At 41.0% G+C, this 17,942-nt stretch overlaps 2 protein-coding genes across 2 annotated transcripts; one reads left to right on the plus strand and one right to left on the minus strand.

The window, feature by feature from the left end:
* Nucleotides 1-3,342: 3,342 nt before the first annotated feature.
* Nucleotides 3,343-3,684, plus strand: SPRR1B (small proline rich protein 1B). Its single transcript, XM_040998904.1, has 2 exons — nucleotides 3,343-3,498; nucleotides 3,571-3,684. The coding sequence occupies exons 1-2, from the start codon at nucleotides 3,343-3,345 to the stop codon at nucleotides 3,682-3,684; spliced, it is 270 nt and encodes an 89-aa protein (XP_040854838.1).
* Nucleotides 3,685-13,739: 10,055 nt separating this feature from the next.
* Nucleotides 13,740-13,982, minus strand: LOC121168415 (small proline-rich protein 2I-like). The gene has a single exon (XM_040998517.1). The coding sequence runs from the start codon at nucleotides 13,980-13,982 to the stop codon at nucleotides 13,740-13,742; it is 243 nt and encodes an 80-aa protein (XP_040854451.1).
* Nucleotides 13,983-17,942: the final 3,960 nt, after the last annotated feature.

A 17,942-nucleotide genomic window follows, 5' to 3' on the forward strand; every position in this document is an offset into this window, starting at 1 on the left:
AGAAAAGTTTGTTAATCAGACCTTAGAGGAAACCTAAATTCATGCCAAGAAGCCTTGAACTCTAGTGTGGCAGCAGCTGTGGCCACAGCTAAAAAGGAAATCACTACTTAAATGTAACAGAGAGGGAAGCAGATGGGTGGTGAAAGAGGCAGAAACATCCCTCTCTTGGTGAACTGAGGCCTTGCCCTTCTTGCAACGTATGCCACAAGGAATGTCACAAGGAATTCTCTCATAAGAAACTTCCCAATGGCTTTCATCAAACCGATGTGTCTTTACAAAGAACACCATCTCTTCATGCTTTCATTCAGAATCATAATGGTCAATTTGCTGAGATATTACAAAGTAGGCATTCTGTGGGGATGGAGCACACAATAATGACCAAAAAACCCAATGGAAGGTGGTGACTACTGGCCCTAGGCTCAAGCCTTGTGGGAAGCGAGATAGCTATGCATCCACCAGCTCATCCACAAACAGGTAAACAAAATGAAGGAGGAGGAACCATCCAAACACAAGGTTAGGATTCCCCAAAGACCTCAGTTTGTAACAAACGGTATACTGCCTGCAGAGCCACACAGGACAGAATGAGTATCAGCTAGACGATATCTCTGGAGCTGCCGGACCTGACTGCCTCTTCATAGCTCCACATCTCATGCCCTTCAGCTGTTGACTTGGACTCCTTCTTTGCAGAGATGCCAAAAAATTCATTTTAATTTTTTCTCCCGGGCCCGGCACGGTGGTGCAGTGGTTAAGGTCCTCGCCTTGCACACCCGGGATCCCATATGGGTGCCAGTTCTAATCCCAGCAGCCCCGCTTCCCATCCAGCTCCCTGCCTGTGGCCTGGGAAAGCAGTCGAGGACTGCCAAAGCTTTGGGACCCTGTACCCGTGTGGGAGACCCGAAGAGGCTCCTGGCTTCGGATCGACATAGCATCGGCCGTTGTGCTCACTTGGGGAGTGAATCGGATGGAAGATCTTCCTCTCTGTCTCTCCTCTCTGTATATCTGCCTTTCCAATAAAAAAATAATAATAAAAATAAATCTTTAAAAAAAATTTTTTTCTCCCCCTTCCAGGCCTGATTCCACTGAGTGATGGATAAATATAATGACCACTTTTTCCTATCTGATGCAATTGAAGACACCACACCCACAGCTTCCTAGGAGAGCCAGCAATGTTTACCTTCACATCTGCTTCAGATGTTAGGCAGCCCAACAAGCTTTGCCTGTGCTACACATTTGGGCCTCCCAGAAGACAGTGCATTTTCCATTTCCAGCATCCTTGGGACTTCCTTCTCTCTCTTTCAGCCCACAGCATCCTCCCAATGCGCATTGCACCTGCATACAAAAGGTGCAAGGTGGGGACACAGTCCAGGTGACATAATTGTCAAACAGCTAGTGCCAAAAAAATGTCAGGTGGGAAGTTTCACCACCAAAGATGAGCCAACAGGCAGATGAGGGGTTGGAGTGAATCATGGTTGACATGTCTGACACAGCAGCCCCACATGGTCCTATTTCCTTAAGGCAGGGCTTGTTGCCTGCATAAAAAGCCACCTGGCTGTGGATACCACATCAGAGTCTAGCGGCCATTCAGCCTGTTTTCCAGACGACCAGGTGAGTTTCTCCTTTCAAACTTTTTATCATTCTTTCTAGCTATCAAATTTTTATCAAAATCGTCCCGATATTTGTGTTGACTTTTACCCCATTGTTGAAACTTTGTCTTAGACATGCAGACAGTTCATCCAAATTAGAATTTCTTGGACCAGCTTTGTTTTAAAGATAATAAGGATTTGGGCTTGAAGGAACTTTATACAGAATCTGTTCTGCCCTATCTGTTCTTGCAGTGTCAGTGTCAGGATCTAGAGTAAGTTAATAGTAGCATAATGATTGGAGGTTAGGTTCACAGCATTTTTACTGGCATTACAGCTTGTTTTTATTCATAATTTTATTAGAAAATTTTATTCTCTGGACAAAAATTTGTGAGAATTCACATATCTGGCACTTCGTTGTTAGAAAATAGTTTAAATAATTGGAAATATACTTCATGCATCTACAATGTATTTAGGAGAATAAGAGTTAAAATGCAGCATAGTAAGGTTCAATCTGGTGATCAGGGTGCATGTAGTGTCAGCAAGAGGAGCAGACGAGCATGGAAGAGGTTGGAAGGCTTGCTCTAGAAAACCTACCCAATGGCACTACCTGGCATTGTGTGTGCGGGTTGAGTGGTTGCTCGGCATTGGGCACTGTACTTGAGTGGATGGAAGGCACCTGAGACAGAGAAACATGTGATCCAGGGCACAGATGGACTCATGCAGAGTTCTAGCAGATCAGTTAGTAAAATTACTACACACCATAAGTTATTTTACTTATCAGAATTGAATTAGTAAACTGAAGTCATTATGCTGCTTTCCAAAGAACGCTGTGTTTCTCTGTGTTCCACTGTTGTCTCACACTCCTTGTTGTGCTGTGTTGCTAACTGGGTTTTAGGATGGGCAGGAGGCAAGAGCATCCTGGGAGAGGCCTTGCTAACATAGAGAACAAATTGCTTTAAAGTTCTCCTCTTCAAATGCTCAGAAGTCATTGGCAACAGGACAAGTACTGGGCAGCAGTTACGCCTCTTGGGATGCTCACACCATAGTCAGAGTGCATTTTTAAGTGTAAGTTTCACTCCTGGTTCCAGTTTCCTGCTAATCACTGCCCTGAGAAGCAGCAGGCAATAGCTCAAATGCTCAGGTCTCTACCATCTGTGTGAACACCCAGACTGAGTTCCAGGCTTCTGCCATTGGCATGTTTCAGCCCTGGCTGCTGTTGGTGTTTGAGGAGTGAGCCAGGGAATGAAAGGCATCTCTGTCTCTCTGATTTTCAAAGTAATGAAAATGAATTAAAGAGTAGAAGTGTTCTTGTGGTAGAGACGGTGAAAGAAAAACATTTTCTTTTTTTTTAAGATTTATTTTATTTTTATTATAAAGTCAGATATACAGAGAGGAGGAGAGAGAGGAAGATCTTCAGCCCGATGATTCACTCCCCAAGTGAGCGCAACAGCCGGTGCTGTGCCAATCCAAACACAGGATCCAGGAAATTATTCACAGATTCACAGTCTCCCACGCGGGTACAGAGTCCCAAGGCCTTGGGCCGTTCTTGACTGCTTTCCCAGGCCACAGGCAGGGAGCTGGATGGGAAGTGGAGCTGCCGGGATTAGAACCGGCACCTATGTGGGATCCCGGCACATTCAAGGCAAGTTAGCCACTAAGCCACGCCACCGGGCCCAAGAAAAACATTTTCTTCAACACCAAGTGATGTTGAGTATAATAATGCAGCTTTTCTGTCTCCAGGACCAGCCACTGATAAAACATGAGTTCCCAGCAGCAGAAGCAGCCCTGCACTGTACCCCCTCAGCTGCAGCAGCACCAGGTGAAACAGCCTTGCCAGCCTCCACCCCAGGAACCTTGTGCCCCCCAAACTAAGGAGCCCTGCCATCCGAAGGTGCCTGAACCATGCCACCCCAAGGTGCCTGAGCCATGCCACCCCAAGGTGCCCGAGCCATGCCATCCCAAGGTGCCTGAGCCATGCCAACCCAAGGTGCCTGAGCCATGCCACCCCAAGGTGCCTGAGCCATGCCACCCCAAGGTGCCTGAACCCTGTCCTTCAGCCATCACTCCAGCACCAGCTCAACAGAAGACAAAGCAGAAGTAATATCACCCAATGAAGAACCAAGCACCAGATGCTGAACAGCTTCTTCCATTCTGCTCATAAGTCTCATTGGCCTTGCACTGGCATGTAGTCACTTAAGTCACAGTCCCTTATCATTTGCTAAGGGACTTCATGAAGCTTTTCTCCCTACACCCGAGGCCTCTCAGCATCTGAATTAGAATGACAGTTGTAGTTCCTGAGCTAATTTTCAGCTGCAGCTGCTTAAAGTTCATCCTTAGAAGGACTTAAGATGAAACATGTGAATCATTTGTGCTCTGCCTTCATTAAATTCACTTTCAATTCCACCCCTGATTGTGTGTGTTCTTGTCTGACTCACTTCTTTCATCCATTTGCCTCATAACGAAGGTACCACACATGGAGCCACATTGATGAAAAAGGGCTGTGTTTAGTAGGAATTCAATCCTGGCTATAGGTGGTGGCTATTGAGCAGTCCTGGACTGCCAAAGGGAGGTTGTGCAATGCCAACGTGAGGCTGCTGCTCTGCACAGCCAGGGCTGGGTCATGCACTCTTCTTGGAATGCAATGAGTCGAACTCTAGTTTAGTTGATTCTGTCCAAGTTGATTCAGGTTGTCTAACCCTGTCCCCACACCTGGCTTCCAAACCACAGACTTAACAGGCCATTCCTGGTTATTTCAAGGAATGCTGTTGTTTCCTTGTGTGTGAGTTGTCTCCTCACTCGTTGCTTCCAAACTGCCACAGTTAAAATCCCAAACACACTTGAAGACTTTGTGATCCATTCTCTTCTATTCTCTGAGTGCCCATTCTGTGCTAGAAAGATGCTGGGAAGGATTTGTGCCTGCCAGCGTAGTTCAGTGTCCCTTCAAACACATACATGCACACACATGATCCCAAGTCCTCACACAGAAACTAATCTACCAGATCCCAAGGTTAGAGACTATTTCATGCAGAGTGTGGTAGGAACCACAGGAACTGAAGACTATAAAGCCCACTATCCTCCACCTACAATATAAAAAGATTTCAGATAAAATTAAATACAGTATAATATTCCTACAATATGATAAGGTTTCGGATAAAATTAAATCAGACTTATTAACAGTGCACTCATATCTTTGTTTGTAAATGTAGACTTTTATATAGAAATATATATTACTTTTTTTTTTTACTGAGCTATACAGTAAATTGTTCTAGAGAAGTGTAAAAAGGCAAATTTCTCCTTAGGAAAATGAATAAAAGAACTGTTAGCTTTTGGTATAACTCAAGCAATCATGATACTATGGATTGTGGAGTTTTTAATGTGATTACATTCTTTAACATTATCAAGTCCCTTTGAATTATATGGTCTACTTTTTGTTTAGTTAGAAGTCCTCCTACCCTAATGTCTTCTTGCTCAATTGGTAAACAAGATGTACTATCATAGCCAAGTTGACACCTCCTAGCACAAAAACCACCTAACCAAATAAACACACCAAAGAAAAAAGGTGTGATTGTGCTATGTTTATTAGTTACCGTAGGCTAGCCACAAAAACAAACACCCCCCATTGTCATGCTCAGCCCCAGTCCACTGTGGGTTGATAAGATTTTGTCCCACACAATCACAACAGAACCTAGGTTGCTTCTCTCACAAGTACCGTCTTTGAGTGCTTTGTTAGAGATAGAGCATGGAAAGAACAATTTTTGTTTATCCACTTGAAAAAAGAAATGACATACGTTCCTCCTGGGCTTATTGAACTAAGTAGAAATTGGCCATATGGCCCTGTCTATCTTACAAAGTCAAGAAGTATGATGAATAGTGTGCCCAGAAAAAGAAAGATTTTTTTATTTTACTTTTTATTATTATTATCATCACCATCATCATTTTATGATACAGTCCCATAGGTCCTGGGATTTCCCTTATCACTCCTCAATCCTCTCCCCCTCACTGACTTCCCCTATATCATTACTATAGGATAGGTCTTCAAACAGTCATATGGCCATCATTGCGAGCATGGACAATGACAGAGAATCCAGCATCCTATTGTCAAGATATAGCAAACAGTTTCATGGGGAGTCCATCTTTAGTCTGGAAGTAGAGATGCAGACTGCATTGTATCCTCACATTTGGATATGATAGTTTCCATTACACAGTTACTATACATCCCATTAAACGAAAAGCCACAAAACAAAACCAACAATAGAAAGAAAAACAGAAATTTACAACACCATGAGATTAAATAACATGCTATAGATATATAGATATGATAGTCTCCATTACACAGTTACCGTACATCTCCTTAAATGTTGCTAAAATGACAGGACCAAATTACCACCCATTCATATTAACCCTGAATGTAAATGGCTTAAGCTCATCAATCAAACGTCATAGATTAGTAGACTGGACTTAAAAACAAACCCCATCTATTTGTTGCCTACAGAAGACACATTTCACCTACAAAAATCAGCAGAAACTGTATCTCATGGGTTTTGATATTTTTTAGTTTCATCTCTTCAAAACACTTTCTTCTGATTAAATTCTTCAATGACTCATATATAGCAGCATCATTTTCTTCAAGAAGGTTCCTGATTTTCTTCTACATTTCTTCAGCAACACATTAGTTATTCAGTAGCATGTTATTTACTTCATGGTGGTGTCAGTTTCTGGTTTTCTTCCTGTTGTTGATTTTGTATTGTGGCTTTTCATTTAAAGGGATGTAAAGTAACTGTGTAATGGATACTATCATATCCAGTGGCAAGTTGTTTAACTTCATGGCATTATAAATTTCTGTTTTTCTTCCTGTTGTTGGTTTTGTTTTGTGGCTTTTCACTCGGGGGATTTATAGTGACTGTGTAGTGGAGACTGACATGTCCAGATGTGAGGATACAGAACAGTGTTCATCTCTGCTTCTGGATCGAGAAGGGACTCCCAGTGAAACTGTTGGATGTGTCTTGACAATGGGATGCTGGACCCTGCCATTGTCCATGCCCACAAGGAAGAACTTAAGACTGTTTATGAGGAACTATACTGTTTAATGATATAGGAGAATTCAGTGGGGGGGAGGGACTAGGAGAGGGGGGAGGGGAAATTCCAGGGCCTATGGAACTGTATCATAAAATGATAATAATAATTAAAAAGGAAACAGAAAAGCCCAGCATTGTAATGATGACTCAACTCCATAGGAACTACGAATTGTTGGATCATACAAATCAATGAGATCATTTTAGTCTGCATAAATTATACCTTAATAAAACTTATGAAAATGAAAAAAAGTGGTTTATAAGAGGAAATTTTACCCCTCCCATCCTATGAAGACAAGCTAGAAGCTGCCCTCTATGAAACAGAAGGTGAATCCTCACCACACTCTGAATCTACGTTAATCCCTTAGAACTCTGGAAAATGAATTTCTGTTGTTTACAAGATGCCCTATCTAATTTTTTTCAATATTCTGGAAAAGCATAGTTGTTGACTTAATTCTGCTTTGTCATATAAGATAATTTGTTCCCATATTCCAGAGACTAGGACTTGGAAATTTGGGGGGAACAAAATTCTACCTACCCCATTAGCGGAGTAAATAATAGAAACCGAGACTCTGGGTCATAGGAGAAATCTTTAACAAAGAGAATTTCACCTGATGCCAAGGGACAAATCAGTGTTTAACTGGTTGGTGAGAGTTGTGAGGATTGGAACAAGAAGGGACACAGGCTGTGTCTGGACTTTGGTGGAACTTGTATTGCATGGAACTGAAAGCCTGGCATTACTGACTGGATAAAGCAAGGGGGAGGCTGCAGAGACAGAGTCAGGCAGTTCATTCTGAGCCTTCAATAGTGTTGTTCCAAGAGAAGTGAAACTCCTTTGAAATAGAACATGCTGAAACACAATGTGAGGAAATTGGGAAAAATTCCAAGAAGTTGTAGCAATCTCTTTGCTTGGGCTCTAATGAAAAGTGAGAGAGAGTATGTGTGTGTGTGTGTGTGTGTGTTTCATGTCAGCAGTTTAAGGAAACCAATCTTTCATGAAATGGCAGTCTTTTTTTTAAAGATTTATTTTTATTTTTTTTTATTGGAAAGGCAGATATACAGAGAGGAGAGACAGAGAGGAAGATCTTCCGTCCGATGATTCACTCCCCAAGTGAGCGCAACGGCCGATGCTATGCCGATCCGAAGCCAGGAGCCTCTTCCGGGTCTCCCACGCAGGTGCAGGGTCCCAAAGTTTTGGGCCGTCCTCGACTGCTTTCCCAGGCCACAGGCAGGGAGCTGGAAGGGAAGCGGGGCTGCCGGGATAGAACCGGCTCCCATATGGGATCCCGGGCGTGCAAGGCGAGGACCTTAACCACTTGTGCCACGGTGCTGGGCCCATGAAATGGCAGTCTTAACGTTTACAAGGCAAATAGTGATTCCTTTCATGTGTTTACTATTTCACGCATTTCAAGCAATATTCCAATATTTGCCACATTAAAACTTCCAGTGTGCCTTCGTTTCTCCTGAGTACTAAAGATGTCCTTTCTCCCACTGTATGTCCATAATGAATGCTTCTCCTACCCAAGACAGCACTATCACTGTCACTAACCTAGTTGTCACGTGTCCCTTCTCCATTAGCCACGACATTGCATCCTAAGATGATCCCAATGAGCAGCTATATGTCAAAACTTGTGATTTTAATACGCTAAGGACCTAGGCTTGGCACTGTCCAGCTCCAAGGCCATGGCCTCTCTCCTCTCTGTCCTGGCACTCTTCCTGACCATGCAGGTCTATCTCAATATAGTTATATACATTTTACAGTTATACTAAATCTGCTATTTAATTACATTTTTCAAAGAGCTTGAGTTATCATAAGATTGAAGTCTGAAGCAATTGTCATCACCCCAGAAGGCTCTGTACTCCATCCCAATGAGTTGTTCTTCCACCCAGAAAACTCTTGATGTGCCTCATGGCACTGAAGATTAGCCCTTTCTAAAATGTTATCAAACCATGAATTGTGTCCTCTTTAGTGTAAGTCTTCCTGTTTTGGTGACATTGGTATCTACTTGTTCGTTTTTACAATCAAACATTGAGTCTTCCACGTATCTGGAATCGATGTGTCTTCCTTTTCCTTGGTTAGTAGTATTCCATCATATAGGGAGGCCATGATTTGTTTATCTCATCTGCTCATCAAATTATAGTCTTCTGATTTCCAAATTTGGTCATTATGAATAATATACACCATCATCATGTTCAGGTTTTTGTATGGACTTTTTCCCATTTATCTTAACAAAGACAGAGTTACTGCATTACATAGGAAATGCAGTCTTCAATTTGTAAGAAGCTGGCAGCTGCTTTTATCTCCTTATAACACATAAGGGATTCACCTGCTTCACATGCTTATCAGCCTTTCTAGTTTTAATCAAGTCTGTGCAGTGATCTTATGATTTGATTTTTCATTTTTGTGATAACTACTGATGTTGACCTTATTGTGCATTACTTCAGCAATGTTTCATAATTCCACTTGCATTGACCTCCAACTTTTTTGAGCGTGTTCTTTGGAATAGCTGTTTTGGTAATTAATCTTGACACGTGAGGTTACTTCAAAAGCCTGTGGAAATTGGATCATGTGATTCTCTTGTATCTTTTCTGAGCAAATAGATGAGAGGAGTTTTAAGGCTCTAGTCATAAAGCTAAAAAAAATTAATTCTTAATTACATTGGTTTTAGCAGTACAGTTGTATACAAGTATTGAAAGATCCCACTGCATCATACAATATGTGTAATTATTGTTAATGGTACTTTAAAATAAAAGAAGCCCAATTCCACACAATTTTGTAACCAACAGCAAAGCCATTTCTGGCAGAACTTTCACCTTTAGCTTTGTGTCACCTTCATCTGTGTTTAAGAGTACTTTGAAATTTAGCCTCTTTGGAATCTGTCATCATGGCTCCACAGGTTAAGCCTGGTTACTGGTATCCCGTGTAAGCACTTGTTCAAGCCCCCGCTGTTCCACTTCCAATCTAGCTTCTTGCTAAAGTCCCTGGGAAATCAGTAGAAGAAGGCTTAAGTACATAGGCTCCTGCCACCCACCTGGGAAATCTAAGTGGAGTTTCTGGCTTCTGTACACAGAGTTGTATGAACAAATAGAAAAAAAATCAGAATATTGTAAAATAAGAAATATCGATTACCTTATCTTGCTCATTATAATTTTTTGTAGTTATTGAAAATACACTGACACCTTAAATATGTACAATTACTGTTTTAAAAACCTCTTAAAAGAAAAATAATTATCCTTGTGGGAAAAAAACAAACAAAAACAAAATAAAATAAGCTGTTAATGATTTCCATTTTTAAAAAGACAGATTTGGTCACTTCTGTTGCTCTACCTTCCAGTTCACTGATTGTTTCCTGTGATCCCTTCCATTTTGCTTTTGAGGTCACCTGTTGATGGATTTCTCAGTTGTCATGTTTTTCAGTGCTAAAATTCCCCTTTCCTTGTCTTTCCATCATCTGTAGACTTGTTGAGTTTTTTCATACATTTTAAATGTGTTCATATTATTACTGAAGTGTTTTTACGATGGCTGCTTTGAATACCTGTTCAGATCATTGTAACATCTCTTCATCTTGGTGCTGGCATCTCCATGTGTTTCCTTGTATTGCTTGAACTATGGTTTTCCTGGTTCTTATTATAATGACCTTCTATTAAAACCTAGACCTTTTGGTTGTGATGTTCTGAGAATCTGGATCTTATTTAAACCTTCTCCTTTTGACTGGCATCCTCTCACACTGCTGCAGAAGGGGAGGCGAGAAGCACATCCTCTTTACCAGACAAGTATATTTCCAATGCCTGTGATAAAGAGAAGGGTGATGATAGCAGCTACTTTGCATCAGTGTTAATTATACATTAGGCGTTGTGCTAAGTTGCTTAATATTATAGGTTAAGGTTATACTTTTTACTCTTTGATGATAGGGAAATTGATGCACAGAGATATAATTCAACAAATGAATGACAGAACATGAATTTAAGCCAATACAGAAAGAGTTCTTCAATGACCTATCACATAAAATCAATTTCTCATTCACATTCCTTGTTAGAGCCCAAATACAGGAACAGAAAATCCAGAAGCAACTCAGAAACATTTAATAGTGAAACAAAAATGAGTTAAAGAAAGAAAATTCCCATTCAACCTTAAAGTCTATGCTTAATCTAACTAGTAGAGTAAAATTTCAATACTCCAAGTATGAAATTAACTTTTTAGGTCATAGGTAATAGAGACACCTTTATGGTTCTCTGTGAGACTTTTGCTTAAAATATTCGGTGGCTCTGGTAATCTTGTCAGTATTGGGAAGATCTGTTGTTCTTACTTACTATGGGGTGGATACTGCAACCCATAGGTTTTATTTCAATTACCCAAACTAAGTGGATAGAGGAGGTGATCACTGGGAAACAGGAAGGGACATTTCATTGGTGAGTCCTACTGAGTGGACCTGAGTCTAAGCACATTGGAAAAGAATGGGACACTAAAGTAGGGACAAATAAAATTGATAAGAGGGTTATGTGCACTGCTCCTGCCACAGGGATAAAAGATCCTTCTATGTCTCAGGAAATCTGGAGAAATCTCCACTGTCAACATTCACAGGAGGAAGTGAATGTTGCTGTGAGCAAGTGGCAGCCCATTGAATATCTAGACTGCTCTTTGATCTCCAAACTATCCTTATCAGACTACATGGCTTTGCTTCTCTACCACTTCAGTGTCCTTATAGTGATTTTATCTCTTTTTGAAGATGTATGCATCTATTTGAAAAATACAATAGAAAAGAGACAGGAAGATCTTCCATTCATTTATTTCCTTCCCAACAGGACTGGGCTTCTAGAATGCAGGAACCAGGAACTCTATCCTTGCCACCCTTGTGGGGAGTAGGAACCCAAGCACTTGGGCTATCGTTTATTGTCTTCCAGACACATTAGCAGGAAGCAAGATCAAAAGTACAGAGTAGCCAGGAATACAACTTGAGATCCTCAGGCAAGACACACAAACCCTTTCTTTCAGGAGCTTACTAGGCTAGTAAACTAAACACTTAGAAAACAAGCTGCATGACAACAGCAACTTCGGAAATCTGAATTTAAAATATAAATCTGAAAATGTTTCACCTGTGGGGTCAGAACAATTCAGAAAGTAATTTCATGGGTGATCAATGATTAAGATCCTAAATGTTTGAGTCATTGGAATAAGAAGGCGGCAGTGGGAAGGAAAGCGAACACTGTGACTGCTTTTGCTTTCCCTTCTGCAGTGATACCCATATATCAAGAACTGCTATAATTTTCTGCAAGATACTCCATTAATTCCCAGAAGTTTTTCATCTCCAATTTCAAATAGGAAAATGACGTTAAATAGAAAAGAAAAATAGCAAGAACCAACCCTGAGACAGTAGGCTAAGCCTCCACCTGTGATGCCAGCACCCCATATGAATGTCATTTTGAGTTTTAGCTGCTCCACTTTGACCTAGCTCCCTGTGATGTGCATAGGAGAGCAGCAGAAGATGGTCCTAGTGTTGGATCTCTGCATTTATACAGGAGACCAGAAGAAGCTCCAGGCTTCTGGCTTCAGATTGGCCCTGCTCCAGCCTTTGTGGCCTTTTGGAGAATGAACCAGCAGATGGAATGTCTCTGTCATGCCTTCTCTCTCTGAAATTCTACCTTTCAAATAAAAACAAATAAATCTTAAAAAGAAAAAAAAGAAAGAAAATGAAGATAACAGCAAAATGTAAATAATTACGTTTCAGAATCTTGTTCTTTCAACCAGTTATGGCCAAACCATTTTCTTGATGAAACAAAATATTGTAATAGTCATGATGATTTGTGATAGTGATGACGATTGTAATGACAGAGATGGTGTTACCAGAAAAGCCCGGTGGGTTCTTTCCTCAGCTTAGCATAGAAATAAAAGGCTGGGAATCTGTGGCAGACAGAGAAGTGTATTTACGGAGGGACCTGGTGAGCAGGGAAAGGAGAGGGATGAAAAAAGCACCGAGAGAGAAGGGGGGGGGGGGGCGCCAGGAGGTGGGGTGCCTCTCCAGAGGGGAGGCAGAGAGACATCAAAGGTTTCAGGAAGGTCTGAAGATTTTAAGCATTCCCTGACCTCTCCTTGTTGGGCGGGAACCTACAGTAAGATGTTCCCATTGGTGGTTTCTTAATCAATTAGGAAATGGGTGGGCAATGTTGGTGCCGCCTACCTGAAGGTGTGGCCAAGACCTCAGCGGGCCTGGATGGTTTCAGTAAGGACCTGCTGCTTACAATTGGCTACTATTTTTGGGTGCTAATTATGTATTTCCATTGTGCTAGCAAAATGTCATGTTAACTCAATTTTATGCAGAAGGCAAATGTGTAATGCAAACATTATTTTCCCCATTTTGCAACAGAGAGATTGAAATTCACGACATTCTGATTGTTCCTGAAATCAATCAAGCAATAATTAAGAACAATATTTGAAATGATATAGAGGTAATCTTTTGTGTAATCCAAAATTTGTACCAGGAGATCATAAAGGATAGAAATCAACTCAAATGATGACTTGGTGTTGCTAAACTCAAGGAACCAAATATGATTATGTTGGTTGGAAATTTGTGTCATGGCTGCATGTATCAGAAGATCAATGTTCCATAAATGAGCACATTTTTATGGCAGTTAAAATTTTTTAAGCTGTTTAAAAAAAAAAGAAAAGAAAAGAAAAGAAAAGAAACATATTGCATCACACAGAAAATTTACTTTATTTCAGAAAGTGAAAGGAGAGTTACAATTGCCAGGTAGTTGAGACCCCTGCCCAGGAGGCAAGCAGAACAGAAGACATCCAATGGATCATCTGATGGTATCCAGTGGGAGAGTTACCACTCTGCCTTCTGAAATCCTGAGATGCTGGTACAGTGAGAGCTGCCCTTGCTTGGCCACCTTCTGGAGACTAGCAGTGTAATAGCCCTGGGAAGGCCACCATTTGCTGTCAGGAATCATCAGAGGCAAAATTTAGATTAAAGAGTGGAGGAATTCCCTCTACATTTATGATTGGCATTAGAAGAGGAGATGTAGAGATTGCAGGGAAGCTAGGTGAACTGTCGAATTTTTGTGATCCTGAAGAATTCTGAAGCTGCTACTTGTTCTTCGGTGGGCACTTTTGCTGGGTTGGTGGGGGAGGCTGCACCGGTGGGCACTTCTGCTGGGTTGCTGGGGGAGGCTGCACAGGAGGGCACTTCTGCTGGGTTGACGGAGGAGGTTGTGCAGGTGGGCACTTCTGCTGGGTCTGCGGAGGTGGGCAAGGCTCAGGACATTTTGGGGGTGGGCACACAGGAGGAGGTTGGCAGGGCTGCTTGCTCTGCTGCTGTTGATAAGACATTTTTATGGAGTCTCAGAGTCTAGAAAAGAAACATAACCATTTCACAGGAGGGGACTCCTACAGCGGAAGATGCTGTAGTTTTACATAATACTATGGGGTATTACTTCCCTAAGTATCTAAAATACATACTTTACTCCCTTCACATCCTACTTATGATTCTTTTTCCTTCCACTTTAGAAAATGACCTCATCAACACTAAGTAAATCGTAATTTGCAAAGAAAATATCTCTGTTATTAAAAACAAAAGACCAAGGCATATTATTTGCAAAAAAAAAAAATAATAATATCATCAAGAAAGGGAATCACAAATTCAAATGTCCTGACCAAGGTCACCATCATCTACCACCATCACCACCTCTTGTGAAGATGTAGTAAAATGATTGGGACACAGAGCTAAGGAGTCAAATTCAGGTGTATTCAAGAACATCACACCTATTAATTCATAAATTTTTGAAGAGATAACAGAAAGCTATGGAAATGAAAAACAGCTTGTTCTATACTCTTCTTCAAATCCAAGTTTTCCTGTCAACTTCTTTGTCCACACGAACACCACACTCTACCGAAAATGAAGCTAAAATGGTACAGCATTATGCTCCCAATTGCCTCCATCGCCTACGTACCATCAGACCCATGACCATAACTTTGGAACATCACACTTATTGCCCTCTGGTTAAACTCTCAACATTTTGAAGCATGAAAGAAAGCAGGTATGCTAAGGCAATCAGACTCACCAGGGTCTTCGAAGTACACTGGTACTCAGGTAGAAGTTTAATGGTCATGCCATACACAGCCTTTTTATAGAGCTTGCTGTCCCACCCAGGGGGAAGTGGAGCTGCCTAAAACTGGGCAGGTCCACTGATTTCCTAACCAAAATGCAAATCCATCCTTAACTAGCTTAACAAAGCCTTTCAGAATAGAAAATACACTATTCTCAAATCTCCTCCCGGGGTTCAAGGCCCATGACTCAGAGGCCCTGCCCTGACTCTGTTTCCATAGTTTATCACAGTGGGGGTACTTGGGGCCTCTCTTACTGGTAGTCAAAGGTTCTCTGTCACAGGTGGGGACAATGAAATCCTACCATCCTACATTTTTCCTGAATCTACGCTATAGCTCATCACCATTTTATTGTACAAAAACCCATCTCCACCTCTACTTTTCTAATGAAATTTTCCAGCATACTGGAAGGAGAGAGAAATTTTTTATTTAAAAAAAAAAAAAGAAACTTTTTTAAAATGCTTGACATCTGGCCTCAGTTTCATCTTTGACAAGCCATGTGACTACAGGAAAATCACCTCTCCCCCTTGGTTTGAATCTTTTCCTATTAACGGGACAAAATCACACCTACTTGTCATGCTGGGTCTGACTTGATCAGACCATCTCTTGGCCCCATTCAAGGATGGAAATTTCCCTCTATTATTTACATCCTTCCTTAAATCCTTCTTTCCTTCCTTCCCCTCCTCCTTCTTTCCCTCCTTCTTTCAGATTTAACCTATATTCCTGCTTCTTTGAGTCACTCTTTTCTGCCCATCCATAGATGGCGTTTTCCCCAGGACAGATTTCAGAGAGGGATCCATTTTCTCCATAGCTTTACCTTTTCATTCCCCTTAAGGATGTGTGGTTGAACTTTTTAATTTACAAAAAAAAAATCCTTAATCATGATTACACTAACACAATAAAGACACAGAAGATAAACATTCATTCAAAAGCTATTTATTGCTATTTATTGAGCATTGCCTAAGTGGTTCACCTGAGAATCACATCACCTTATGTAACAATTAGAAGTAGGGTTGGGGAGGTCTGAGTTATGGGGGAAAATATAAAGCTAGCTATCCTATGTGTTAGCTTCCTTCTATTCTCTTCCCAAGCAGATTTTAGGCTTTTCGATCTTTGAAAGACATTTTTTAAAATCTGTTTGCATGTTTCTTCTCTGCTGCCATAAGCCCCTGAGTCCCTCCCTCTGCTCCATTATCCTCACTTCCCACATGCACCTCTTGTTTTTTCCAGTTCAATACATATTGTTAATGCATTCAGGAGTAAGTTCATTTTAATTTTTTTACTTCTTCCTGCAATCAGCCAGATGACTAAGTGCTGAGTACTAAACTTTTAAAGCGATGTTGCTCGATACTTTGTCCAAATATTAAGGAAGCCTTCCAAGAACTGGTTTTATACTTTGAGAGGGAGAATGAAAAAGGACAATGGGGAAAACTCAAAAGTCTTTGAAGCATTCACCAACTCAACTTCAGCCAACAGTAGGAATGCTGGATCAACCTAGTAGCACATGCCTTCAGGCAAGCAGGGCAGGTTCCCAGAACAGGCACTGCGTTTGTCAGCAAGGCAGGGCTTTTGGTCAGGCTGACTACCAACCACAACACTTCAGGGATAGCATCATTCATTTCAGCACCCTGAGGCCAAGTGTTCACAAATAATGTCATCACGCACCGTTTATATTGACTATTACATACACCAATACTTAAGAGCACAATGTGAGTGAGAGAAGGAGAGAGATTTTTTTAAATAGCACGTTCCAGGAAGCTATATGGAATTGAAACACTGAAATGAAAAAAAAATCCATAAAATGATAAACATACATTTCAAGAAACTTGCTGACACTTAGGTAGAGCAAACATCAATTCTAGTTCTTCACAGGTACCAAAGATTTCAAAATATTGTTTCAAACAACCATTGATTTTGGTTAGCCCTTGTGTGACCTTAGAGCTGCAACGTATCTTAAACTAAAGATTGTGGCTCATGTAAGAACTAAAGCCCTTTTTGAGGAGCTATGAATGATTCTGATGCTGTCTACTTAATCCTCATTCAACCTTTGTTTTCATAAATGCCATGATTCTATAGGAATGCCACATGAAATCTACAATTGTCCTTAAGGTAGCACATGGAAATTGAGTTGGATTAAAAGGGAAGGAGAATATTCAAAACATGAAAAGGTATTCGCAACTATAATCACAACAACAAAAATATTGCTCAGATACTATAATCAAAAGCAGTTTTAAATTTTTATGTTTTAATGGAGAAAATAACAAAGAAAGAGAGATGGAGGAAAAGAAGGAGGGAAGAAAGAAGCAATGAAGATAAACGGAAGTCTCATTCAACTACGAAACATGTCTTTTATTTGTAATGCTGAAAGGAAATTACATTGCCCAAGGAAGAGAAATCCCCACTTGAGTCGTAGACAAAAGTTGCAAAGGGTTTGGCAAGGAAGCTCAGGCCTAGTGAGCAGTACAACCATTGTGTGTCACCTAGCAAAATAGGAGTAAAGATTAACAGAGATATCCAAAAGGCTTGGCAGTTAGACTCACAACCTATGGACTATGACCGAGCATCAGTCTTTGTTTCAAGGCTCCAAAAGTTTGTGGGAACTGATCATGACCTTGAGTAGGCATTTCTTCTAGCAGGGTGAGTGCTGCTACACAAGAGGGATGTGTTCCTGCAGTCACTGCCTAGGTGGGTCCTGCACAAATTGGCATTTGGAGATGGGTGAAAATGCAGGAGGTAACTTGTACAACTATACTGTCTCAGGGGCAAGGTGTGGAAGCCAAACTGTCATGACCAAAATGTTGAGGAATGAAAGCAGATACTTGGAAATCAAAGGGATAGTCACACAGCTCACTCGATGAATGTTGGTTTCTCTGCTTAAAGCAGTGTCCCTCCACAGTCACACTTTTGTTGAAGACTGTGGTCTCTTCAGCAGCTGACACAGTTTTTCTTGAATAATTGCTTTAGAATGAATATGAAAGAAGAGTCTGCTGATGTGAGAGAGGTTGTCCCAAGAGGAAGGCAAGAAGAGCTTCATGTGTTTTTTGGAGTGCAACATGAACCCATGTTTTACAAATCGTATCTTCAGATAGTCTCTAAATGATCATGAGAAAGCAAAGATTCTTTCTCACTTGTTCTTCTCACTGCCCATTTTCTTTTGTGTCAACCACAATACAAGAAACCCTATCA

Source organism: Ochotona curzoniae, unplaced genomic scaffold (assembly GCF_017591425.1).
Source record: "Ochotona curzoniae isolate NIBS_2020 unplaced genomic scaffold, NIBS_Ocur_1.0 scaffold_1037, whole genome shotgun sequence".
Lineage (NCBI taxonomy): Eukaryota > Metazoa > Chordata > Mammalia > Lagomorpha > Ochotonidae > Ochotona > Ochotona curzoniae.